This window comes from Copadichromis virginalis, linkage group LG12 (genome assembly GCF_057382275.1).
Source record: "Copadichromis virginalis isolate Kocher_CV1m ecotype Utaka linkage group LG12, C_Virginalis_male_GT1.1, whole genome shotgun sequence".
In the NCBI taxonomy this organism is placed as follows: domain Eukaryota; kingdom Metazoa; phylum Chordata; class Actinopteri; order Cichliformes; family Cichlidae; genus Copadichromis; species Copadichromis virginalis.
The window spans coordinates 24,399,208-24,426,266 of record NC_140629.1 but is presented as its reverse complement, the minus strand read 5'-3'; the positions used below and the strand labels follow the sequence as shown (position 1 = coordinate 24,426,266).

At 39.6% G+C, this 27,059-nt stretch overlaps 2 protein-coding genes across 6 annotated transcripts in view; one reads left to right on the top strand and one right to left on the bottom strand.

The window, feature by feature from the left end:
• The window catches only part of agtpbp1 (ATP/GTP binding carboxypeptidase 1), a 28,876-nt gene extending 13,619 nt beyond the window's left edge, over positions 1–15,257 (bottom strand). For 2 of the 5 annotated variants that reach the window (XM_085475584.1, XM_085475585.1), the window contains exons 1-18: positions 14,934–15,257; positions 13,543–13,601; positions 12,240–12,370; positions 8,156–8,223; positions 6,493–6,556; positions 6,139–6,285; positions 5,608–5,739; positions 5,344–5,437; positions 5,182–5,219; positions 4,696–4,904; positions 4,398–4,575; positions 4,088–4,129; positions 2,485–2,579; positions 1,969–2,085; positions 908–1,674; positions 737–820; positions 485–574; positions 168–316 (exon numbers count right to left, since the gene is read on the bottom strand). In XM_085475584.1, coding sequence (XP_085331710.1) covers positions 168–316; positions 485–574; positions 737–820; positions 908–1,674; positions 1,969–2,085; positions 2,485–2,579; positions 4,088–4,129; positions 4,398–4,575; positions 4,696–4,904; positions 5,182–5,219; positions 5,344–5,437; positions 5,608–5,739; positions 6,139–6,285; positions 6,493–6,556; positions 8,156–8,223; positions 12,240–12,370; positions 13,543–13,574 — 2,437 coding nt within the window. In that variant the 5' untranslated portion in view covers positions 13,575–13,601; positions 14,934–15,257. Of the gene's footprint in view, positions 1–167; positions 317–484; positions 575–736; positions 821–907; positions 1,675–1,968; positions 2,086–2,484; positions 2,580–4,087; positions 4,130–4,397; positions 4,576–4,695; positions 4,905–5,181; positions 5,220–5,343; positions 5,438–5,607; positions 5,740–6,138; positions 6,286–6,492; positions 6,557–8,155; positions 8,224–9,310; positions 9,518–12,239; positions 12,371–13,542; positions 13,602–14,933 lie in introns of those variants that run through there. The other 3 variants (XM_085475586.1, XM_085475588.1, XM_085475587.1) reach the window with 2 other exon arrangements.
• Positions 15,258–15,269: 12 nt separating this feature from the next.
• On the top strand, positions 15,270–26,557 carry naa35 (N-alpha-acetyltransferase 35, NatC auxiliary subunit). The gene is made up of 23 exons (XM_085475589.1): positions 15,270–15,348; positions 17,680–17,808; positions 17,962–17,995; positions 18,302–18,416; positions 18,563–18,637; positions 18,961–19,128; positions 19,468–19,534; positions 19,955–19,998; positions 20,110–20,160; positions 20,516–20,599; positions 20,972–21,086; positions 21,473–21,651; positions 22,486–22,545; positions 22,734–22,840; positions 23,399–23,465; positions 23,906–24,004; positions 24,114–24,292; positions 24,400–24,536; positions 24,690–24,757; positions 24,841–24,981; positions 25,076–25,198; positions 25,843–25,923; positions 26,141–26,557. Exons 2-23 carry the CDS (start codon positions 17,688–17,690, stop codon positions 26,198–26,200), a joined length of 2,175 nt encoding a protein of 724 aa, XP_085331715.1. The 5' UTR covers positions 15,270–15,348; positions 17,680–17,687; the 3' UTR covers positions 26,201–26,557.
• Positions 26,558–27,059: the final 502 nt, after the last annotated feature.

Sequence of the window (27,059 nt, the reverse complement as noted above, 5' to 3'; positions counted from 1 at the left end):
CAAACACAAAATAAGTCAAACTGTGCTGTGCAAATTCTCAAGCAAATTACAGTCAAATTTTTTTTGCTGTGCCTTTAATACAGTCTAATTCCATTTCTGCTGTATAAAAATCTTTACAACAAATGAATAAATAAAAGTTCTGTAGGTTGGACTGTTATTCTTCTCACCGTAGTTGAACTGGCTGTTTGACTTCTCACAGTTAATGATGTTGAAACGGTAGGTGGTCCCAACACGCATCCCACTCACTTCTAAGTAAAACCACTGGTGGTAGTGATTACTGTTGATGTCTGAATTCAACACAAGGTCATACTCATACCTGAAGAGATACCACAGAATAAACTCTAAATATGAGCCCAAACATCATCAACCATAAAGAAAACTCATCTAGACCATTTTAGGCATTTAACATTAGTGAAGTCACACACAGCTTACCACAGAGTGGTGTCTGTAACACTGTATACTCCATTGAGTATTAAGTACTTACTTTCTAACTTGAATTGCCTTTCTGAGGTTACCAGACTCAAACTGAGAGTTAAACTTCAGTGATTCACCACTGTCTTCAATAACAGGGCAACTGAAACATAAAAATTAATATACAGTAAATGGCACAACTCTAATTATAAGGAGAAAAGTAGCTTTTGTTAGTACCACTTAACTGCAAATGCTCAATAATGGAAACAAAATTCATCATTTTACATGAGTTTAACCCTAATTGATAAAAAGCTCTAAGGCTCACCTGGGAATGTCCAAGTCATAAACCACTTTATCCAGGATATCATTCGGGTGAATCAACCTCTCAATGTCCTGGAATATCTTAGATCTGCAGCGTAACACCCAAAAAGAAACTGCTAACAGACTAAAAGGATAAATATTCTTCAATTGCTTATTAATAAGGATGACCTCTCACCTCTGTACACCATAAACTCTTTCCAGATGGGGCTCCTTAAAAGTTGGGGCTACATGGCCAAAGTAGTCTGGGTAAGCCACTTCAGCGTACTGTGGGACAGAACGTGTCCCCTTCACCATCTCCACGTATAGGTCAGGGTCATGCAGCGGGAGGAGGAGGGCTGTGTCAGGCACCTCCAGAACCGCTCCTTCCCCTCCCTCATCTTCAGCACCCTCTGATCCACAATCTGAACCTCCTCCTCCCACGCGACGTGTAGCGATATCCCCCAACAGCAGAGGTGACTGTATGTGTCTTGTAGCACTGACTGGGGATCCCTCTTGTTTCACTCCCTTTAAACCGTCCTCTACATTCAGAGCCCCCTTGTCTTCTAGAGAGACACAATCCAGTGCATGCGGTAGTCCCTGTTCTATCATCTGGCCTTGAGGAGAATGCATGGAGGAGGATAAGGTTGTATGCCCATCTGGGGTAGGAATGTGAGTCTCCTCTTTTTTGTCATGGTCCTTGGTGAGGTGGATCGTGTCCAGTTCTAGAGATGCTAGAGAAGCAGCGGGGGTTCGAGAGGTGGCAGAGGCAGGTGGCTGTGTGTGTTGTCCTTTGATAGAGTTCCAGACCTCCTGAGAGGCTGGTGTCGCCATGTGCTTTGGGGACAGGGCTTGAGCTGTGGGCACTATGATTGGACGAGTGGATCGAGCTGAGGATGATGATGAAGAAAGGGATCCTGATGAAGGAGTAGAAGAGGCACCTTTTGAGCCTTCAAAGTTATACCCCTGCAGGAACAATATATTGTAGTTAACAGCTCATGCATTGAAGAATGTCTAGACCAGACTGCTGCCTGTCAGCCAGTAGGATTTTTAGTAAATATTACATGTTCAGTCGACACCACAAATATAATAAATAACACAATTTTGTTGAACTCTTGCAATGTGATAAACAGACTGACACACGGACACATATGCAAAGTTTTAGGCACCTACCCATCATGCAATATCAACACCATGCAAGCACAGAGTCAAGGTCTTAAAGAACTATGAGGACCATGGAGCCGTGTAGAAAATACTGACCTGAAAGTCTTCAGATAGTTCCAGAAAGAATCTCTCATATACCCTCAATTCCTCGAATGGACGACCAGGGCTCTTTGTGGGATGCAGCTTGTTCAGGTCAGTCTCTATGTCATCGTTCTGATTGACAGGAAACAAAGGAAGAAAAACTTCAAATTGCCTGTTATACATTTGTATTTGCTCTGTCAAGACAGCTCCAATCTAGTTCTTATGAGGTTCACCAGATATGGGTGACAAAGTGATTTCAGCACTCAAAAATGGCTGGTAAATTATGACTGCCCTCTACTGGAAATTTAGGAAAGTTCCGATATCAATGACTAGGTATGACTCATGAAAATGTACGATTTTGTGTTTCACAAAACTAACGATGATATTATAATTTCCAGTGATATCAAAGTTGAATTGTGAATCTAATATCACATAGAGGCAATATGCTTGCCATAGTGAACAAGTGTACCACATGTTAGTGTACTGTTGTCATGTGAAATGTCCCATATGCATGCAAGTATTTGGTATTACCAAAGTGCGATGAGCTTTCTCGTCCTCTTCATTGTCAGTATCAGTTTCTGCCTCCGTCTCCTCATTATCGTCGCTGTCATCCACCACATCATCCACTGGGTACAACACACATACGCAGAAATTATTCCCCTGACATTTCTGTTTGTCTTTTGCCCACGCTGGGGGAGAGAGAGGAGGGGGGCTTATTATTTCTGAAAATGTGAAAGAGGCCAGCACATGACCAGAACAGCAGTCCCCCCCCAGAGGATTCTGGTCAATGAGTTGTAATGCTATGCCCAGAACAGAGGAAATGTTAACAAAAAGATGTGAGCAGCCATGGTCAAGAGATGGGTGATCAAGAGAAAGAAGAGATTCTGAGCACGTTTCTTCAAATAAAAATTCAAGAGCTCACCGACATGTTTTCAGGAATAGAAACGAGTCAGCACCAATCGATGCTGTAATAACTAATGTATATCACTGTTTTACAGCGTTCCTGTTTGATTCTACACTCTGCAATAAACCAAAAACAGAGGTAGTATTTGGTAACCTTCTTTTTAAAAAATACAAATACGAACAGTGCTACTTGGAAAAAAAAAAGAATGTAATAGAGCTTTTTTTATTTAAAATTTTAGTTGAGACTAAAGGCCCTTAAACACCGAACGTGTTGTGTAAAAACAAAAGAAAATTCAAAATTTTATGAATCTGAATTTGATGCGTAAAATATATAAACACAGAAGGTGTTGCGTTTTTACAAAAAAATCATCCTCAAAAAAAGGACTGTCAAGAAAAGAAAAAAAAAGAAAAGTTGAGCTGATGATGCGCTGGCCCTGATCTTCCTAATGAAGAGAAGAAAGAAACGAGGATTCTGGTTCATCCAATTCTCACGAGAACACAGCAGCAGGGAGAGTATTATGGTTTGGTCCAGGAGTGGAAGCGGTATCCCAGCCGCGTTTGTACATTTCAGGATGTCAGTGGGGCAGTTTGAAGTCTTGTTAGCAGAGTTGGAATCATATATGAGGAAGTACAGAAATCATTTCAGAGAGCCACGTTAGTCGGAGTAGTGTTCGGCTGTGTGTCTGAGGTAAAATCATATTTTTTTTAATTATTTCAATGTCGTTGCATATTCAGAATCAGAATCAGCATCAGAATACAGTACAGCTTTGGATTTGAGCTATGAATGCACTTGTTGCCAATGACCAGAGATCTGATTATTTGGATCCGAAACATCAGGAAAAATTGAGATTGGTTCAAAGAAATAAGTGTTTCAACTCCGTCGAGTAAAATTATTTGGTCCGTTTGAATGGCTGCTTTAAGAAAAGGTCCAAAAAATATATTTCTAACGCATAAAACATTTACACAATTTTACGTGTCGGTGAGACAGGGCCTTATGAGAAAAGAAAAGAAGCTCAAATGTTTCATCATGTGCCTTTGCGCATGATGTAGGAAGCAAATTAGCTGAGTTAAATGCAAGAACATACGGTATGTCTACTAGTGGGAAAGCAAGACTATGCAATGTGCTCTTTATTACCAACACATGTCATGTGTTAGTTTAGTCAAGTATGATGTGAGGTGAATGAGAAAGAAATAGTGAATCTGTATAATCTGAGGGTTACGTACGTCTTACCCTTCTTTAAGGGCTTGTTGCTGAGCTGGTGACTTGTTGTTCCTGTAAGGCACATTGTGTGCAGCAGTGTCATGAATGTTGTCATTAGCCATTTAGTATTATTTATCCGTCTGTATGGTATAACGTGTTGAAACTAGCAGTTAGGACAGCAATTTTAAAAAAGTGCCCGTACTGTATAATCATAGATGGAAGGTGTGCACATACACAGTGATAAGCTGGGCCACACGCTTGTGAACTGTGTGTGTGTGTGTGTGTGTGTGTGTGTGTGTGTGTGTGTGTGTGTGTGTGTGTGTGTGTCCTGAGCTCTCACCCCCAGGAGGCTGGCTGTACAGCTGTGCCACAGGTCCAACTGGAAGTACATGAGGCAGCTGGTAGTGGAAAGCTGATTTAATGGTAGGCACAGGCAGACGGTTTTTAGGAAAACACTTCCTCATGATGAGACTCGAAGTGTTGATCAGTGGATCCAGAGTTCGCACCGGCAGACACTCCTAGAAACAAAGCCACAGAAAAATCAGAGAGCAGCTCAGACCGAAACCTGTGTATGTGGGAAGTAGTTCTGTTTTGCATGCTTTAACTTCTTGTCATTCACATGCAATTTTCTTACTCACAGTAGATGTGTTGTAGAGGATCCTCATGCCATCGGCCTCTATGAATGCCTTTCTCCCAAGTTTGATGTTGGTAATATTCCTGAGGCAGACCAGCAGCCCTTTGCGAATCAACATGTGACGATGACGTGCGTCATTGCGATGCCAATCCAGGTACAGAGCCAGCAAGGCGGGCACATGACTGCCGTCCACTGCACGACGAGCGTTAGTTTCTGAAAAGGGAATTGAAACAAGAAGCGAAACCACTGCTACATATCACTTTGCAATTGTGTGGCGGGACAGAAGAAGAAAATGAAAATAAAAGCAGTAATAAGCATATAGTATATAGGAGAAAGTCACGTGACACTAAACTTTAAGTCTATGTGGAATGATCTATTACACTTTGTGCTCCAGAGCAGAAAAGACAATAAGTGAAGTACAGGCAAAGGATTAAACAACACTAATTAAGGACCACTGAGCTGTTTAATGCTACAAACATAAATTACTCACTGGATTTGAGAAGTGCTCCAAGTGCATCCAGAGCTACCCTGTTGATTTAAAAACAAAAAAGATGGGGTCCAACAGCAAATATGACACAACTATGGCCAGAGGCATATGAATGTGGCTGTTTCAGGTCTGCAAAGGAGTCAGCATTGACAGTTAGACACTCACTTGAGCAGGCTGGTGTTCTTCTTGCTGTATGGTGCTATAATCTTGAACATCAGTTCCACTACTCCATTCTTGCCCAAAGAAATTGCATTCACCGCTATTACAGTAGAAATCAAAATCAAGCACAACTTAGAAGTAAACACAGCCAGTTCAGTTTAATTATTTTTATCAGCTGCTGTCTGGGACTCTGTAGTATTTTTTGGGACTACTTTGCTTGAACTTCATTAGAGATTATAATATATACTGTGAGAGTTTACGGGGACTTACAGTTGGCCGAATAAACCCTGAGAACCTGCAGGCAGGGCAGAAGGAGTTTGGCATTCTGTAGATTCTGTTTGATCAGGCTGATGGTGACGTTCAGAGCTCCACTCAATCGGGCCTTCACACCAAACTTTCTGTCTGGACACACACAGGGTCCAATGTCCCAGCTCAGTAAATAAACAATAGAAACTTTTGATTTTTCCGTACCTTTCCTCTATTTTTGTTTCTGAACAGAGGACTTGTTATCAGTTTTGCTTGTTGTTGTTTTTCTGCAAATGGCTTAAAGTTTTTTCACTTATCCACTTAACACTGATAGCAAAGGCAGTGAAAACAGAACACTCACAAGGACATCATCGGTGTACAACTTCAACATACGTTTTAAATAAACATTACACATGTGGTGTCAGCAAAAACTTTTCAAAATGTAAACATAACACTCTTCATTTACAAGCATGATGCCCAGAGCAAAACAAAAATAAGACAAAAATACAATCACTGGCTCATCCAGTCTGTGTGTGTGTTGGACTGCGACATTACCTTTTGGGCCAACCTTGGCTAAGAGTGAGTGAAGCTGTAGCATGAGCTCCTCACTGGGAGGCAACTCTTTGCTGGCAGAGGTCAGGATCTGGAATAATATTCCTGTTCCTCCTTTGGACACAAACACTCCCATCCTGCGACCCCTGCCTGAGACAGAAAAGGGTTGAGAGCATGAGAACCACATGAACTAGATACTGTAATTATTAATCCAATCAAAAAGTGTAATTTAACACCATGTAACAATTTATTGGTAACAAAAATCAAAAAGTTCACATGTTTAGCAATTGATTGTGTTGTTAGAGCATGAACAAACTCGGTGAACAAAAAATAGAAGAAGAAAAAAACTCCACTCACCCACAGTCAGCAGCTCACTAAGAATATACAAGATGTTCAGGGTGGTCTGAACATCTCTGCTGTTCTGTAACAGTCACAAATAATACATTAGTTAATAATTATTTGCACGGTAAATCTGAGAAATTTGTGTAATTACCTTGATGTTACTCTACATAAGTGTGAAATCTAATTCCAAATTGAATTCAGGGAGCAAGGTGCTAGAAAATTGAGTCATAATGCAAGTCAGGTTGTGAAAAACTACACACACCCTTACTGCATCTATAGGAATTAAGAGGATAGGTAGCAGCCAGGTGCTTGGTCACAGAATCTCTATAAAAACAGACATTTTTGGCAGTTTGCTGGTCTGGAGTATCCAGCTGTGTGTTTAAAAAAGATGTCAGCAATCATCTTAGAAACGACATTGTTGCTGTCCATCACTCTGGGAAGGGTTACGTGGCCATTTCCAGATAATTAAAAGTCATTTAAAGTCCTTCATTCGTCAGTGAGAAAGATTTTTCACAAATGAAAAGCATTCAAAGCAGCTGCCATTTTTCCCAGGAGTGGACGTCCAAGGAGATTCACCTCAAGGTCAGACCATCTAATGCTCAAATGATCTGAGTTGATCTGAATGTGATCTGAACTGTCTCTGCAGGCCTCTGTTAGCACGTTAAATGTTAAAGTTCATAACAGTTCAGCTAGAAAACAGACTGAACAAGTCCAACGTGTTTGGAAGGGTTTCCAGGAGAAAAACCGCTTCTCTTAAAAAAAGGACACAGTAACACTCTTAGGTTAGCAAAGTCACATCTGAACAAACCACAAGACTTTTGGAACAACGTCCTTTGGACAGATGAGACGTAAGCAGAGATGTTTGGCAGTAATGTGCAGCACCATGTTTGGTGAAAACTAAACACAGCATATGAGCACAAACAGGTCATACCAGCTGTTAAACATGGTGATGAAGGGGGTGATGATTTGGACTTGTTTTGCAACCACAGGACCGAAGCACCTTGCAATCATTCCGTGGAACATGAACTCCTCTGTACCAGTACGAAGGATTCTAGAGTCAAATGTAAGGCCATCTCTCTGACAGCTAAAGCTGGCCCAAACTGGATCATGCAACAGGACATTAATCCCAAGCATAACAGCAAATCTACAACAGAATAGCTGAAAAAGAAAAGAGTCAAAGTGCTGTAATGGTCCAAAGTTGAGACCTCAATTTGACTGAACTGCTGTGGCAGGCCCTAAAGAGAGCTATGCATAAACGAATGCAAACAAACCTCAATGACCCAAACCAATGTTGTGAAGAAGAGTGAACCAAAATTCCTCCACAACAACGTGGGAGACAGATAAATTCATACAGAAAACAATTACTTAGTTATTGCTGCTAAAGGTGGTTCTATAAGCTCCTGAATCATGGGGTTTACTTAGTTTTTCACACAGTGCTTCTGCATTATGATTTTTTGTTTTTGCAAAATAACAAAGCAACTTTTTTAATGATGTGTTCTGATATGTAAATCCTTAGAACTATATTATATACATGACTGTATGACAGTAATGTATTTTTAAATTATTTTATAATAAATTTCTTAAACATTATTGTTCACTTAGATTGACAAAAAGCTCTCTTCAACAAGTCAGTAACAATTGAAATGCATAAGAACTCAAGTGTTGTTTGTGAACTGACCTCCAGTGAAGCCAGGATGACTTCCATGCCGCTGGAGCCTTTGGACATGACCTCTTTTCCACTCTTCTCTGTAATGCACAGCAAAGTCAACATGAACACAAAAGTGAAGGCTAACAGATTTGCACTGCAATTTTTGATTTTTTTGGAAATCACAATGTAATTTATACTGGAGTATGTAAAAACATCTAGTTTACTCACAGTTAGAAAACTCCTGCAACTCTCAGTGAGTACAAACTGCATCTTTAAGGCACATTTTACAACCATGTCCTCAACCAGTCTTTGTTTATATACTGACCTGCTCAAGAACAGCTGAAAAGGGTGACAAGGTCTTGCAACAACCCCTACTCTTTCTTCATCTTCCCACCTCTTTAAATCCATACCCTATGTTTGTCCTGTTATTTAGGAGCTGACAGATTCCTGACCTCTAAAAAGGACCGTATTGGTCCTGTCCTGAATACAAAGGGATAATCAAGTACAAGTATTCGCCTTTGCAAAATGCTCTCTGTAAACTAACAGCAGAAATTGTAGATGATTACAAATATAGAAATAAATGTCTTGAAATTGTATCTCAAAATGTGATACATACATGCCAAATACTTTGCATATCTGAGGACCCATTCACATATACAAGTGCTCTGGGAAGTAAAGCAGTAACCTCTTGTTTCTGCTATGCCAGACCTTTTAAAGCACTTCAACACCAACCCCACTAAAGAGTAATGAAGGGCCACACAAGGGCAACTGTATTGTTTGAATAATGATGATTAGTTTGTTTATATAAGAATCCTATAAAATAAACTGAACTTCGAGACTGAACAATCACCATTCATTTCAACTGTAATTTTTAGGCTGTAACAGCTGACAGTGAAAAATTATCACACATGAACTGAAATGCAATATACCGCAACTCTCACTCTACCCACTCAAAGTAATATACGTGTGTGTGTGTGTATATATATATATATATATATATATATATATATATATATATAAAACAGCTGACAGTGAAAAATTATCACACATGAACTGAAATGCAATATACCGCAACTCTCACTCTACCCACTCAAAGTAATGTACGTGTGTGTGTGTGTGTGTGTGTGTGTGTGTATATATATATATACACACATTAATTTTTACTCAAGGTGTTCTGAACTGTACCTGGTGTGTCCAAGGAAACCACAGATTGATGGTGTCTCCTGGTGTAGCGGTACTCCATTTGAGGATAAAAAGTTAAGAAGCTTTACGTGAAACAGTGTCTATTTTCCAAAAGATCCCATTGAGGCTTCCACAGAAGTACTAAAACTGATTCAAAAAGTTTAACTCTTTGACACCTCAAATCATGTGTTGTCAAAGATTGAAAATCAAGGCTTTTCACTAACTCCTCAATTAGTCAGTCCAAGCCTCCTACTTTTCAACCGTACCTCTAACTCTGCCCTCTCAGTCAGGGCTCTCTGAAGCTGGTAATCAGCCCCTCTTCTGCCTTGATACCTGAAACTAATCCACAGACAGCTCCTATAGACATCAGCATAAGACAACTCTGTTTATGCAGAGGGGGTGGATGATACATTACCACCAAATGAAAACAGACACTACAATTCCCACAGGATCCATGCAATACGGAGAAAATTCAAAATTTCATTCATTTTGCAGTAAACCAAATGTCCAAAGGTACAGTATGTGGAGTAATTATCTTCCTTTTCCCTTTTAAAATTATTTCAAGAGATGACATTTTGTCTGCCCTTACAGCACCTGACATTCCCTTGTTCTTTCTCATGGTATTTCTTGACTGCCTCTTAAGCTCCTGAGACCCTGAACTTGAGACAAGAGTACAGCAAAGTCCATCCTGGGGTGTATAGTTACTGCATGCAGGGTTACAGACCTCGGCGCTTCCCTCAAACCGACGTCACACTCATACACATTTCAAGTTGAGACTGCAGGCATGGTGTCACGGACAGCCAAGCAACAGGTGAGAGAGGAACAGCTGATATTGCATGATTGATAGAGTCACAGACAAGCCTTTCCACTGTGCCCATCATTCATGATAGATTAGCTAGGACTTTGCTTTGAAGGAGGAAGCAACAAGTTACGGAAAGACGAAAGGTGAAATTTAAGAAAAGTAAGAGAGAAGAAGTAGCTGGAAATCACATCATGTCATGATTCAGCAGAATTTCTCAAAGGAGGAGGGGACTGACAAGCACTGAAAACCAGTAACTTAAAACTGTGCTACAGGACAACATTAGTTTATTATAATTATTATTAGTAGTAGTAGTATTATATAATTATACTACTACTAATATTGTTATTATTATGTTATTATAAGTAAAAACAAACAAAAATCTTGCAAAAATTGATTTTTTTGCAAGATAGCATTATTTGAAGATTGTGGTTTTTTTTTAAAGGTTTATAACTTTACCTTTGTAAAGGTTAGAGGTACGAGTTTCAAATACTAAATGTTGTAAACACAGGATCAAAAGCCTCTGTGAGTTTGTTAATTAAGCAAGTCCTTTAATTTTTAATTGTTACAGCAGCAGAACAATGCTGTTTGTTTTTCGTTTTTGTAATTAGCTCCTTGCTAACAGAGACGCACTCATGTATCAGTGTGTCCGACACCTGGTGTGCCACCTTCTTCTGTTATGAGATCTTCGTCTCCATTTTCCTTTCAAGGAGTAATCAGAGAATGGGGGTCACATCTTGACTGTCAACGAACTACTGCATCTCAATTTACACAACAACCACACTTTAAGTTTTCTACGAATTTGGGAATTTTCCCCACAACCTGAAGCTAGGCATCAAGGCATTTGTGAAATGTACAGATGGGTTTGAGAGGAAGAAATGTACTTAATAAATGGACAATAACTCTGATTCTGCTGCATTTGACTGAAATACAAATAAGAGTTCTTTAAAGCTTTCACACAGATCTTTGCCTTTAAGTCTTAAAACAATAACAACCAACTCTTCCACTTGGTCATTATAGTTCCACTGAAAGACTTCGAATGGTACAAACTTAAAAATGATGTACATTTAATAGAAATTAAATGTTCAGAAACTGATTGATTTACAGCAAGAACCAACAGAAACCAATTAAGTCTTAAGATTAAATCCAAACAGTTCCAACAGCTTCTGCTGATAACTTAATCATTTTGCTGCAAACCCTCCATCTGTACAAAGACCAGATGTGTTTGAACACACTCTAAAACTGTGCCCTCTGACACATTAGGCATATCTACTCATTATCATTCCCATCCATGGTTATTGTAATAAAGATTTCTCAGCTAACTGTAGTCATATTGTGCTTTGGCATTGGGCTCATTTTGTGGGATCAGCCAGAGACACTTATTGTGTTAGCACCTTCAATTAAGCTGTTAGTCTTATAAATGTGGGTGCATGCACATTATAAATACATTCAAATACATCTTAAATGCTGTTTAAACTTCATATTTGAGGCCAAACTTTTTCTAGAATTGAAAGAAATGATTGTATCAGTTATGACTGGTGCGTCTATACATACATGACCATTAAAATAAAGGTTAGGGTTGTATCCTCATTCATTTTAAACACGAGCTTTAAAACAGTTGCACAAACAACTGCCCATTAGCAAGACTTGCATCCTGGAACTAAATATACTACTTTGTGGTTGCGTCACTATTCCAACAACTAAAGATGCAGTTTACAGACATGTACTTGTCTGTACACGTTCATACATGTCCAACAGATATACTGAGGATCTTCCAGATAATTACTGGGAGTTTTAAAAAAAGTGATTCCACAGGAACCTCCTAATTCTAAGCATCTTATCGCGAGTCCAAGGGAACATTTGTAGCAAAAATATGGAGGTGATCAAAAACCTCTGATCAATAACGTCGAATACTTGCTTACACAATCCAAACGAATCACTTTGCAAATTGCAAGGAAATGCTGTTTTATAACTTGTTACAGTGCCTGAATATTTTGCAGCTGTTTCCACTGCCAGCAATGCAATTCAAGGCCAGGACTGCTCACTGAGATCGCACTTGGCTCAAGATAACAAAACTATACCGGAGTTCAGGAGATTACATGTATCACTGTGCATGTTTACACACATTCTTACCCTGTGTCTGTATGAGATGAAGGATCTTTGTAGTGACCTGTCTTGCTGTTTCAACATCCCTGACCATGGCCTCACCATTCATCCTTTCCAGTTGGCCCAGGAGCATCACTATCCTGGAGTTACTGGGAACCCTTGTAACAAATAAAATCTGTTTTTACTTTTAGAACAATGCATCCAACAGGATAATTCAGTCGTATGTTTAAAAAAAAAAAATCAACAAACAACAACAACAACAAAACAACAAAAAACACACACACAGGATGATCAACTCAATTATGGGAAAAGGCTAATGTTATTAATCACAATGTGCAGTTGGCACCGGAAAACAAATGTAAAGCATGATCTAATATGTGCAGTGACCTCATATACTCACACTGAGTCAAGTGTGTCTTTGCCCACTTTTAGAAAGCATCCAATAAAAACAGCCTTTTCCATGTTACTTTTAGCAGTGCCGGTGATTACAAACTGGCAGTCTATGACTATATGACTCTAAAATTCATTTATTAAAGCTTTTCAACAAAGCTGTCTCTTTGTGTTTCACTTCATTTCTGGAGCACTGATCCGTCCTCCTCTTATAATCTTAGCGCAGTAGCACTCAGCTGGAAACTCGAGGTTAGAGGTCCGTTGTTGGTACAGCAACGGCAAATACTGGACAGAGAATCAAGACCCTGATTCTACCCAGGGGAGCAAAAATGTCTTATATGTCCTTATAAAGACAGAGAGACAAGAAAGGAGAGAGACAGAGAAAGTGTATGCTAAATACAGAATAGCAAAAAATGTCAGGAGTGAGAGAAGAATAGAGTATAAACAGAAAAAGGAAAACACAGAACAAAAAATAGAAAGCCTAAATTAACATACTACATTAATCACTATAACGAACACAGACACACACACACAAAAAGACTTTGGAAAGCCAAAATACACCGAAGGTTTTTCAAAGTATATTGCCTCAGCATTAAGGACAGCTGTTATTTTCAGTCTTGACATATCAAATGGCTGTTTCAAGCAAGGTCCGCTAATTATCTACCAGTCTCGGCTCTGTTGCACAAGAAGAAAAGCAGGGTCAAACCCTTCTGCGAACAGTCTTAACAAGGTAAAACAGAACAAAAGTGGAAGTGCATCATAACACTAAAGGCTCACTGAGACAGAGAGAGAGGGCACGAGAGTGTGAGTGTGAACAGATGGCAGTGACAGAGCAGCTTTCAATCAGAAACACATGCACAAACATCACAAACCCCATGCCTGTTTTTGTTCACATCTGTAATGACATTTTTATTTGCTTTCTGAATGCAAATCAACTCACCCCTTCTCTGTGGCCATTTTGGGCTTGTTCATTTTTACTACATCAACATTTCAAGTCATCTGCAAGTGAAAGAACATGTAGATTAGATATGAAGAGGAAGAGGTTTTCAACACCATTTTAGAAACAAGCATGTCAACCTTTACCCCACTGGACTCCCTCTGTTGCAGCCAGGCTTGCTACTATGCCAAACCATTTCACAGAAAAGTTAAGTGTCCCTGGCTACAGTGTACGCATGCCTCGTGAAGTCACCCCACAGACAAGAAGCTGTCAACTTAGGGGACACACTGAGCAGAGAAGCCATTAGTCTGCAAATATGTAGCTGCTCCGCAGCAGACTAAAAACCTGTCCTCTGTGTATCTGCCCCGCAGTGCATGCTGGGACCACCTGGGGGACACATTACCTCTCAACTGATTTCACACAAAACAAAAGGAGCTGTTCAACTCATCTCAGATATCCACACAAAACAGTCGCAGTCAAGGTAATGTGAGCACAAGGTTTGAAAGCACGTTAAACAAGTCAACTTCGTGCGGTATCATTAACCGAAACGGATGAGCAGGTGAATCCAAGAAGACTGGACGAGTTAGTGTGCTGCACTTTCAAAACAGAAGCATTTATGGGCTGAGATAAGATGGGTCACAAACATGTGTTAGAGCGTGGTCATCACTGGTGCCTAATGCCATTTACTCCATTGTTTTTAAACACAAGGGAGTTTTGTAATAACGTTATAATGTGCTAGAAATGTCCACACTAAAACACTTCATTACTTTAGAATTGAAGGTAAATAAGTAAAAAACACCTTTACTCCTTAACGAGACTTTTGCAAAGCTTACATGCCCATCACCCGTTTTACCAAAAGGATAGAGCCTTATCTAAGAGTGACAGCACAATCTATGGTCACGCCTTTGTTACAAACGGGCTAAAGAAGAGCAAAGATGAAACTGGAGGTCAGACCATGTACACGTTTAAAATTTGCACAAGCAGTTATGAAACCTGACATGTTATAGAGGTCAGCTTACACAAGACTGCTGTAAACAAGTCGAAATAACCCTATAGAGCTACTTCACAATCCCCGATCCAAAATCCTTTAAGAAACCAGGGTCATTGCTCTCATTGCACCAGCTCATGGGGGTTGTCATGTTAGCGGGTTATTGGTGAAAAGGCAAACAGCTAGGCAAGCCTCTGTACGGTACATGTTTACAAGATGCTAAGTCAGACAACCTAGCTGAAGCTGGTGGCAGCTGCACCTGCTGGGCTAGTCACTCATTAAGACTGGCTGTCTGCGCCAGCAGGCTAGCTAACTGAAGAATATGCTAACAAAAACAGCACACAGTAGATGTTAGCTGAAGCAGTGGTTCTTTAGAATAGCAACACAAAAGAGAAGCTGTACAAACCTGTATGAAAAAGGAGCTGTCCCGTTTAGGGTGGAGGAGTAGTTGCGAGATAAGAGGCGACAGCTACTGTGCTCCTGAGCGTTGAAACGCCCTGATGATGATGAGATGAGAACAGACACAACTAGAGGGGGCAGTTAGTGAGCACCGCGAGAGTGGTTACGTCTTTGCGCGTGGTGTAAGCGGCATTTAATGCTACGATATGAACATCGTAAATTAGCTCACTGAATCCTTAAAACTCAAAAATCGTTTTATATCATCACTGGTCTGGTTTTAAGCCATAAGCGTTCCGTTAGGCTTGGCGTTCACAGGACTACATTTCCAATCGCTGCTGCTGATGACGTCATTCATGTGCGCCAATTTTTACAGTCTTCGGAGGGATCTTTGATTAGCTACATGGTTAATACAATATAGTAAGGTACGTGCTGATTTACAGCGAAAGTATAATTTCTAAGTAACAGTCTTCGTGTTTTATATGCCTGAGTGGAATGGATTAACCTGTTAAAACATCCATAAGCAGCTTTTGTTCACAGAGAACACCCAGTGTCGGCAACATTAGCTTGTTTGCACACGGTAAAGCTAGCTAATGTGACGATTGGTGATAGCTACCTCACACCATCTCGTGTCTTTTAAAATTATGTATCTTGCCTAAGAGTTTTAGTACGCTTTTGGGGACTGTGTAAACTTAGGTGACCTTTTGACATCCATGTTATTAGTTTCAAAAAGGTATATGTTAGGAGACAAACAGTTACTACTACTTATCTCATTGATCATTTAATCGGGTAATATCGATATCTGATAGGCTTTTTATTCAGGCATCTATACAAGTGATTACCAGTGTTGCCTCTTATATGTCCTCTAAACGTTATATATGTTACAGGTGAATGAACCAATCATTTAAAAATGGTTTCAACTCTCCCTGACCCACATCAGTTCATTAGTGTTGACGGCTGAAACTTTCCAGGGCACTCTGGAGTGCAGTTTACACCATTTTAGGCCATAACAAGCTTCTCAAGTCAGCTCACATGTTAATCTTCTGTTGTTAGCTTAGATCAGCCTCGTCAAACTTCAGTGAGTCAAGATCTAATGTAAACAAAAATGCGTGAAAGCTTTTAAGAACATACATAAATTGACACATTTCCAGTTGAAAAATAATAATGCATTGCGGTTTTAATGCTGAGAAGCAAAAAACAAGCTTTATGACTGATCAATGAATTATATTATTACGTTGGATCACATTCACTTTCTTACTGTACGTTAACTTTGAGCTGTGTTACAACTGTTACACTGCATGATGACGTTTTAAATGTTTATGTTTTTTATTATTAGGCCAAGGTACTTTACTCATACTAACCTTTCATAGCTCAGTAATAAAATTATATTTAATATACAGTATAATATACACTATCTTCAGAAGTCTTTTGAAACTGTAGATTATTCTACTCTACAAGCAATATAGAGCCAATATAGTTTTGGTCAGAAGTTTACATACATTCGTTATGGGCATGAATGTCATGGTAATTTTGGGCTTTTGATGACTTCTTTGAACTCTTCTTTTTCCACTGTGGAATGATTGTACAGTGTACATATTTAATGACTTTAAAACAATTTTTAATTTACTTCGGATTTTCTCTAATCCACACAGGAAATCTATGTAAATATCTGAGGTGGTTCAAGACTTTTATTGGAAAGAAAATATTATGTAGAATTAAATAATGATTCTTAAAGGTCACCCCTTGGAAATGTTATTTATGGTATAACACGATCTATTTTAGGTTCATTACTTTTTTCCATCTATATTAATGACATGCCCTAGGCTGTGTCTCATGAACCTGAATCCTTTACGTGGATGATTTTGCTCATGTAGTTAGTGGAAATACGTCCTGACGATCCATCCATCCGTTTGCTTCCCCTCCTTATCATGGTTGTGGGGGGCTGGAACCCATCCCAGCTACCATAGGGTAAGAGGCAGAGTACACCCTGGACAGCTCACCAGTCTGTTGCAGGGTTATCACAGAGAGATGGACAGCCATTCACACTCACAATCACACTAAACACCAAACACCAGCTAACCTAACCCCACTAATCCTAGGGATATTGAAGTTACATTGTCTCAAGAATTAGAATTTTGTTAGCCTATGACCTGAGGAAAATATGATTTCACTTCAGCAAGGAAAACCTAATAAGATAAGAAACCTCTTAATCAAGTGTAACTCTTATGCCATTAGCTGAGCTAATTATAACAAGGACCTAGTACTAACTTTGAGCTAGAATTCATCAGGTACAAGCATGGCTATATCTCTTATTAAAATAATAAATAAATACAAAAATGAGAAAAAATGTTTTTATATAGGAAAATAAATCTTTCTTTTCAGTAAAGGAAAGTGTGGAGACATTGCAGATTTGGAGCTTTATGTGTGTGTGTTTGTTTGTTTGTTTTTTCATATCCTCCATGTGTCTTTGTGGGGTTCCTGTGGGTGCTCTGGTGTCCTCCCACAAACCGTATGTTAATTGCTGATTCTAAATTGGCATTAAGTGTAGTTGTGCAAGTAGAGTTCATGGTTGTTTGCATCTCTGTGTTAGCGCTGTGATGCCAACACAGAGACACAGAAACACAGAGGCTGCTGGCCCCCTCACTGCCTCCCTGAACTTTTAAGTTGGCTAGGCAGTTGGATGGATGACTTAGCAAAATGCTTTACATTGGCATGTAATGGTTAATTTAATGTAATGTTTATCTATGTGCCTTAAGCTGTCACCATGGTGATGAAATCAGCAGTTGATGATGATGACACTGGCTGGGGGCTGGGTATCCCAGAAAAGATGAAGAACAACGCCAACTGGGTTGATATTACACATGAATTCAAAAGCGCCTGCAAAGGTAAGGACTGTGTGTGTGTGTGTGTGTGTGTGTGTGTGTGTGTGTGTGTGTGTGTGTGTGTGTGTGTGTGTGTGTGTGTGTGTGTGTGTGTGCAGTTAAAAAAAAGGGACTGACGTGTTCCTCCTTCCTTGTTGTCATCCTTTATTCATGCAGATTTGAACCTTGGAGAGTTGCTTCATGACAAGCTGTGAGTACACCAAAGTGCTTTTTTGAGTCCCTCAAATTAGAAACGACCTTTTCATCTTACTGCTGCACAGATCCTCAATTAAAATAGTTTTCATGTCCCAAAGTCATAGTTCAAAACATTGACTGTGCGGAGTAATTATAATGAAAGCTTCTAATGTTTTTGCCACAAGTGACTTTGAATTTAATTGGGTTGATATTTGCATTCATTTTTGGATCGGTCCATAAATATTGTCAGTGCTCTTATGTTTTTATGTAGTGAACACAGAAAAATGTTACAGAGGTCAAAAATGTTTTACTTCTGCTGCAGGTTTGGCTTGTTTGAAGCCATGTCAGCTATAGAGATGATGGATCCTAAGATGGATGCGGGAATGATCGGAAACCAGGTCAACAGGAAAGTGCTCAACTTTGAGCAAGCTATTAAGGTACTGATCTCTTTTTCATGGAATGAAAACAGTATACAGACAGAGATGTAATGTAATCCTAGATGTAATTTTTCAGAGCTTAGTTTCATTTGTTTGTGTATATAAAACACATTTAACCACCTTATTTTGCTCTTTCTTTGTTCCAGGAGGGTGCCATCAAGGTCAAAGACCTCAGTCTTCCTGAACTCATCGGGATCATCGACACCTGTTTCTGCTGTTTGGTGAATTAGCTTTTGCTTATTATAAGGCAAAATTTTGAAAGTTATGTTCAAGTAATGTGCTGCTCCCTGTAATTCCTTTGTACTGCAGATTTTCTGAAATGTGACTGGATTGGAAAAGCTTAATCTATATTCTGTATTTGTAGCTGTTTTAATGTTTTTATGCCATTTTTGTCTTTAGTAGATTGTAAAATTTGAGAAACACAATAAGCTTTGGCGAGATTACTGATACAGGTCGAGCCAGCGATGACTCAAACTGCGGACTCACTGATCAAGACATATTTATGTATGCATGTTTGTGTTTTCTAATATGTGTGTATATATAGATAACATGGTTGGAGGGCCACTCACTGGCTCAGACTGTGTTTACCTGCCTCTATGTTCACAACCCTGACCTGATTGAGGAGCCAGCCCTCAAAGCTTTTGCCCTGGGCTTGCTGAAGGTGTGTGACATTTCCCGGGAAAAGGTCAACAAGGCTGCTGTGTTTGAAGAGGTGAGCAGTTTTCTGCTGTCAGTCAGTAAATGTTTGGTTACTGTGGTACTGCACGTTTCAATGTGGACATAAAGTCAGAACAGATAGCAGGTTAAAATCATGGACCAACACAAAAAAACCCAGGTGGGAAAGAAAAAACTGTGAGTAAGTTGTGTGTAAAAATTGAGATATCTGAAAGATGGAGCTCAGTGTAGCATTTCAGGACCCAAAGAGCTTTAGTTTGATTGCAAATGTGTGTTGTTTAAATCTATTTGTTTGAAAAGTTGTTCTCGTAGTAGCCCATTTATAAAACTGTCATATGTCTGAATGGTGATTTTTATCTTATATTTCTTTATGCAGGAGGATTTCCAGGCCATGACCTATGGCTTTAAGATGGCTAATAATGTCACAGATCTGCGGGTGACAGGTATGAAGACTTCCAGTCATAACTGAGTAAGGCTCAATATCAAACTCCAACCTAAAGCATAAAAATGAAACTCTTAACAACCTAAATGATACCATTCGAGTGCACAGGATCACACGTTGAGTAAGTCAGTTTGAGGCCTAGGATTGTGTGTTTGGGACTTTTTGTGGGTAATGCCCTCAGGCAGCATCTGCAGAAATGTAGACGTGCAACAAGGTTTAAAAATCTCTGCCAAAGAACACTTGATACTTTGACAGTAGGCCCTCGTGGTTTTAGCATAAACACACATCCAAGTTTATGAAGCAGTGTGTACACATTGGGTTTGGGCTTTAGTCTGCAGCACCAACTACAGTGTAGACAGCTAAAGCAATTACAGGCAGACACTGTAATCATTCATCTCTCATGACGTATTAATCCCTTCAGGTATGCTGAAAGATGTAGAAGATGAATTACAGAGGAAAGTTAAGGTAATTATTCTTGTTGCTTTAAGTAAAGGCCATTGCCATTTCAATGAAGCACTGATAATGCAAAAGCTTTTCTGACATGCGATGTTTCTGGGTTATTTTGTGCTCCGTCAGAGTACGCGCAGTCGACAAGGTGAGCAGCGAAACCCGGAGGTTGAGCGGGAGGTAAGTGAAATCATTCACGCATTTTTGTTGAGTTTTTGCAACAGTTTTTTTTCTAGAGGCATTTTCTTTAACTCCAGGAACAAATTATCTCTGTTTAGCTGTTTCTTTGTAATTTATACCTTTTGAGTCATATCTCACTACCGGCTATATCTCTCTGTCAGTAAAGAGTGTGGGACTCACATGACCTTTTAAAGACTCAGCTCTGGAATTTCCAGCTCTTTCAGTTATATAGTTATATAAAGAAAGGAAGGGAAAAAACAAGGAGACCCAAAAATGGACTTTTCTGAGCAGTCTTTAAAAAAAAACAGGTGTATTAATAGCTCTGCAATGTTCTCCCATGCTTTGTTTTTTTCAGCATCAACAGTGTCTGGCACTATTCAATAGAATAAAGTTCACACGCCTTCTACTGACTGCACTGATCGCCTTTACCAAGAAAGAGGTAATGCACATATCGACAAAAGCCCAGCAGCAGATAGAGACTGATTCTGTTTACTGTATGCATTACATATAAACAGAGTTTTTCTTGTGACTACACATGTAGCTGAGGTAATGAGTTACCTTATCTAACATTTTTCCTTTATTTCTGAACAAAAATATGAGTAGATGAAGCAAAATATCTTAAAAACAAAACAAAGACTAATGGAGGAAGTTTGTTTTTTAACAATCCTGATGATTTTCTTCTGAGGATGAAATTTTGATGTGTTAGAAAAACCCTGATGTTTAGATATATAACTGTGATATTTACAAACTATATATACTTTTGTTGGTAAGGGGGCTTGTTAGTAAGTGTTTTGTTTTGTGTCTTTATCAGACCAGCTCAGTGAGCGAGGCCCAGAAGCTCGTGGCACAGGCAGCTGACCTGTTATCCCCCATTCATTCCAGCATTCAGCATGGCATCCAGTCACAAAATGACACCACTAAAGGAGGTAGCACGCACATTCACGTTTAATCTGTTAAGTGGAGGAGTACAAGTTAAGCCTTTTTTTGCAATTTGCAAGCCAACAGCTCAGCTACAGCTGCAAAAGATATGTTCAAAAATGGGTAATTAAAGAATTTGAGCATAAAATAATCATTCTGAGGCTCCAGTTGTCCAGTTAAGTCATCGTAATGGCAACCTAAAGTCCACACTGGATGTAACTTGTCTACACTAACAGTTTTCCTCACACAGAACTGAAAAAATCAACTTCTTTTCATTTACTTTGGTTTGGCAAGTCCTTAAAGATGATTCAGTTACATTTTTTTTTCATATGTGACCTGTGTTCATGTCTCTAATTTATGTTGTGATTAGTTTTGTTCCCTGTGATTGCTGCAGACCACCCCATCATGATGGGATTTGAGCCTTTAGTCAACCAGAGATTGCTGCCACCCACCTTTCCTCGCTACGCCAAAATCATTAAGAGGGAGGACATGGTGGCGTATTTCAGCAAGCTTATAGAGCGCATTAAGACTGTTTGTGACGTGATCAACACTACCAACCTACATGGCATACTGGTAAATACATTTCCTGAGGTTTGTCTTGATGCATTCGTTTTTTATTAAGTTTTATTATAAACAAGCTTTTCAGGACATTAGAAAGTTTCTTCTAAAAAACTAGGCTGTTTCAGTTATGCACCAGATGCCCTCCCTGAGACAACCCCAAAGGGGATTTGTGTGTCCAGTTGGAAATATGAATTGAAATTAAAGCTGCAAGCAGCACTGAGAGAGCCCGCGCACTCTGGCACCATCGAGCCATGCCCAACACCTCCTGTGCCCACTAGGTGGCGACGAAGTATCCTAGTTAACAGTATGTCACACTGGAACCACCTATTAAAATTTAATCTAGATTTGATAATGATTATAAGCTACTGCGCATTTCCTGTTCCAACTAGGCAGCGCTCAAACTATCGCTGACAAATGGTATATCAATCTGTTCAGAGCCAAACTATCATCATGCCTGTCAAGTCTGGTAGAGTTTGTTCAATCCGTTTTTGAGTTACAGCAGTTTCGTGGCGAATGATCAAAATGTGGCATGTCGCCACGACATCACCCCTTCCTGTTGGGTTTGGGGTGATGGGCCCCTGGACATTTTTGTCCGTCTTTGTATGTTACACGTGTGTACCAAGTTTCATGTCTACAGCTGTTCCAAACCAATAAAATATCTTATTTTTCACCGTTTGCCAAATTTCATGAATTTATGACTATGTTAAGACTTTCAAAAAGGCAATTCATTGGACAAAATAATAATAACAAACAGCCTTCGCACGTTTCGTGCTCGGGCTCTAATTATAAAGTTTCTCCTATGATAACTTAAGGATTGTGTTTTGTTGTTGCTGATGTTTTTACCAGGACTTCTTCTGTGAATTCAGTGAGCAGTCTCCCTGTGTGCTCTCCAGATCTCTTCTTCAGGTAGATGAGTACTTGCTTTCCTAAATCTTTCAAATGTACCTGTGGTTTTATTTTGGTGATCCGTGTAGATACGACCTATGCAAATATGAAAAATACTTGGATAGATATAAATACTCCATAGATACTATGGAGTATTTAATAAAAAAGTAAAATGAAACTACATTTCATTTTTTTTCCCATCAATCCAGACTACATTCCTGATAGATAATAAAAAAGTGTTTGGCACCCACCTGATGCAAGACATGATTAAAGATGCTCTGAGGTACTTTGTCAGCCCACCAGTCCTCTCATACAAGTAAGTTGTGTTTATTTTAAATACTAAATGAGATTAGTCGGTCTGTTGTTTTGTCACTAGCTTAGCTGTGATTTGAGGTTTACAATATGCTTTTACCTGTATTGATTACTTTAACCTTTCTACTGTCAGAGGATAGTTGGTGCAACAGAAAAATATCAGGATATATATGACACAATAATGATATTACTGTAGGCTGAAATGAAACACAGTGAGAAATGAGATATGATCGGATTTAAAACACTTAATAACAATATCCTTTATAAACTAGTCAAATATCGTAACCATGTATTTAACATCTGATCATCAGTGGAAACATTGAACACACTGATATTGTATAATAAATGATAACAAGTGATTAGATATCAACAGTGATCATTTTAAAACCCCTTGGCCTGCAGTTAAGCTACCGGATACACTTACTCTGAACGCACTGCAGTGTGTGAGTTCTGGTTGTAAACCTCAAATAGACAATTCAGAAGCTAAGCTACAGAACAAATGTCCCTTTGTTTGGCTCAGATTGACCTTGTCACATGTGTTGATGTGCCTCTGTCTGTCCAGGTGTTGTCTCTTCAACAATCACCAAGCGAAGGACTACATTGACTCTTTTGTTACACACTGCTCCAGGGTATGTTATTGCTGTGGCTCAAAGTCTCTATATCTAAGTCATCGTTTATTATATTTGACTCCCAGTAGCTGACTTAGAGGTAAATCGTATGAAAGTAGACATAGACTTATGTGTAATAAAATATAAACATCACAAACGTTCATCCCTATAATGGATTATGTTTATGACTGTTGCATGTATTCATTTTCTCTTGCCACTCACCCCCAACCTGCTGCAGGAGATAGCTGCCCTCTCCCTGAGCATGGTTCTGCTGGAGGTTTCTTCCTGTTAAAAGGGAGTTTTTCCTTCCCACTGTTGCCAAGTGGTTGCTCATAACGAGTCGTCTGATTGTTAGGGTTTCTTTCTAATATTATCGAGTCTTTACAATATGAAGGGCTTTGAGCTGACTGTTTTTGACTGAACTGGCGTAATATGAACTGAACTGAGTGTTTTCCCCATAGCCTTTCTGCAGCCTCATCCAGATCCACGGACACAACCGTGCTCGACAGAGAGACAAGCTGGGACACATTCTTGAAGAGTTTGCCACACTGCAAGATGAAGTGAGCTGCAGCTACGTTCATCCAAATTAGCTGTCTTTGCAGTTCGTGCTACAGGCAGTTTCTCTAAATTCATCAAGCAACCTCAGAACTCTTTCTTTGTGCTGTACAGGCTGAGAAGGTGGATGCAGCTCTGCATAGCTTACTGATGAAACTGGAGCCTCAACGACAGCATCTAGCCTGTCTTGGGACCTGGATCCTCTATCATAACCTGAGGATCATGATTCAGTACCTGCTGAGTGGCTTTGAGCTGGAGCTTTACAGCATGCATGAATACTATTACATTTACTGGTAAGATTGCATGCCTCTGTGAATTACTGGTAGAAGCTGAACTCTCTCTCCCACATAACCTGGGTGCAGGTTTGCTGTAAATGAGCATGTGTTTGTTTTGGTTGTAGGTACCTGTCAGAGTTCCTTTATGCATGGCTGATGTCCACTCTAAGCAGAGCTGACTCCTCTCAGATGGCAGAAGAGCGGATTCTAGAGGAGCAGCTGAAAGGGCGCAGCAGCAAAAAGACCAAGAAGAAGAAGAAAGGTACATTTTGTTGTGTTGCTTTTATGTGAAGCGGATAACCACAACATACAAACTGAAGTCTGATCAGAAATGACCACTTCATTGTAGAAGTGGCATCATCCTGTCGATATTTCTTCAAAGAGCACTGAAGTTATTGTTTCTGATTTTCTTCAGTTCGCCCTCTCAGCAAGGAGATTACCATGAGTCAAGCATACCAGAACATGTGTGCTGGCATGTACAAGGTAGGCATAAAAATAATGGCCTTTATTAGGCCACTTTTGGCACAACAAAGTGTAACATGCCCCTTCCCGGCCTTTCTCTTCAGACGATGGTAGCTCTGGATATGGATGGGAAGGTGCGTAAGCCTCAGTTTGAACTGGACAGCGAGCAGGTTCGCTATGAGCATCGCTTCGCCCCCTTCAACAGTGTGGTCACCCCTCCACCTGTGCACTACATCCAGTTCAAGGTACTGTGTCTTTTTATGGGCCTAATTCATCTTTTCTTTTTTAAAATATTCCACTTTCTTTTTAAAATGTTTCTCCTCTTCTTGCCTATTTCAGGAGATGTCTGATCTGAAGAAATACAATCCTCCACCAGGCTCTGCAGACCTCTATCTGGCAGCTAGCAAACACTTTCAGCAGGCGAAGCTCATCCTTGAAAATGTGCCCAGTCCCGATCCAGAGGTCAGAAAGTCAAAATACTGTGAAATAAATACAGCGGTTTATGTTCATTAGCATTTGTTTAGTTAGGAAGTAAAACTCTTGAGATTAAGACTCTCTTTTACAAGAGAGTGCTGAGCCCAGATGTGTAGCACTAATCTTGCATTCGAGCCAAACCTTATTTGGATGCATGCATGAAGCCCTACGTTTAGCTATTACTAGCTAGATAGATGCCCATATGAACAAATGAGTAAATTGATAAAATACTGCTCTGTCAATCAACAAAACTGAAACACAAGCTTCCTAGATGGATTTTATCACCCAGTAAGCCATAATTTTAGTCACATAATTCATCACAGATGCTCCAAAAGGCACCAGCAGCACACACACAGTGCAGAAGGCCAGTTTATAGATTCAAAGTAGTGACGGTGAGGCCTTAAAGATACTGATCTGCTCCAGCTGCCTGTGTCCGAACATCGACACGTTAGCATCATTAGCTCCAGTGACTGTCCCTTGGATTGAACACACTGCTCTATAATGTGGCTGCGATGCATAAAAGCAATGGTGTATGTAATTATCTTGGGGTGGTTTTCAATTTTATACAATGATATCTTATCTGCACTTTTTCTTGTCTTGTTCTATAACCACTCATTACTCTTTGATAACAGGTGAACCGTATACTGAAGGTGGCCAAACCTAATATTGTAGTTATGAAACTACTGGCTGGAGGTCATAAGAAGGAAACCAAGGTAACACATTACTCACATTACTTGTATTATTGTTTGTGTTTGTGTCTGCATTTACAGTTAATACAACGTAGATCTTTTAAGCTACAAACCAAAAGAATCAAACAAATGCATTTGATAATTTAAATAGGAGTAGTTGATTTTTTAAAAAGTACTAACTGTGTACATATTGGTTGCATTGTGCTTCTCTTAATGCAGCTATACATTTCTTTATCCTCAGGTGCTCCCAGAGTTTGACTTCTCAGCTCATAAGTACTTCCCCATAGTGAAGATTATTTGATCCCGCCCCGAGCCACAGGGTGACAGCGTTCCTCACCTGAACGGGTGTGCAGCGGCCCTGACCCAGACCTCGTCCAACAGTTTGTGTGACACATTTAACTGTAACGCCATGCACAGGAGTGTCTGCACTTGACTCTTTTCTCACCTTTCTGAGAGATGAAACCAGAGAACTCACCACTGGACCTCAATGAGTGACAGTATGCACATTTGTATTTCTGTGTGTGTGTTACAGAAGAGCCGATGTGCTTTTGTGCAAAGACCTGGCAGATGGATGCTGCCTGAAGAACAAGTCTTGCAAATGCTTATAAAGAGTGCTGTAATGATAATAGGTTCATATCATTAAATCATATGAAACTTTTTTGTATGTGTCTGCATGTTTATCTGAGGAACAGCATTGAATCTATAAATGATGTCTTGTTAGAGCTTATTGTCCCTGACTTTATGTGATTACTGGACTAAGTCAGATCGAAAACTTGACAATACAATGTGCAGTCTCTGTAAAACAGGTGTGAAGCATAAGGCCCAAGATCTGACAATCTGGAAGAAAAAACTAATTGGGGTGTTTTAGCTGTATTTTCATAGGTTTTGCAGTTTTGGGAAGGATCCTCCCCACAGCCATGCATACTGCACCAACGTAAATAACAATTTAATAAACAATTTAATGACAGAAAGTTGCTGGGTTTTTTACTCTCTACTATTTAATTTATGTTTTGGGTTTTTTTTCGAATAGAATAGTTTTATTTTGAGGATGTCAAGATAACTAAAATAAGAGAAAAAAGAACAGACAAAAGTATAGACATCAAGTTGTCACAGTATCTCTACACAATGTTTATGCTCGAAAAGGAGTAGGATGAAGTTTA

Excerpts from the sequence above, each read along its gene's own strand:
- naa35 (XM_085475589.1), top strand. The coding sequence starts at position 17,688 with ATGGTGATGAAATCAGCAGTTGATGATGATGACACTGGCTGGGGGCTG. Across the intron at positions 19,129-19,467 it reads AGGCTGCTGTGTTTGAAGAG|GAGGATTTCCAGGCCATGAC; the intron begins GTGAGCAGTTTT and ends TTCTTTATGCAG. Across the intron at positions 22,841-23,398 it reads CCACCAGTCCTCTCATACAA|GTGTTGTCTCTTCAACAATC; the intron begins GTAAGTTGTGTT and ends CTGTCTGTCCAG.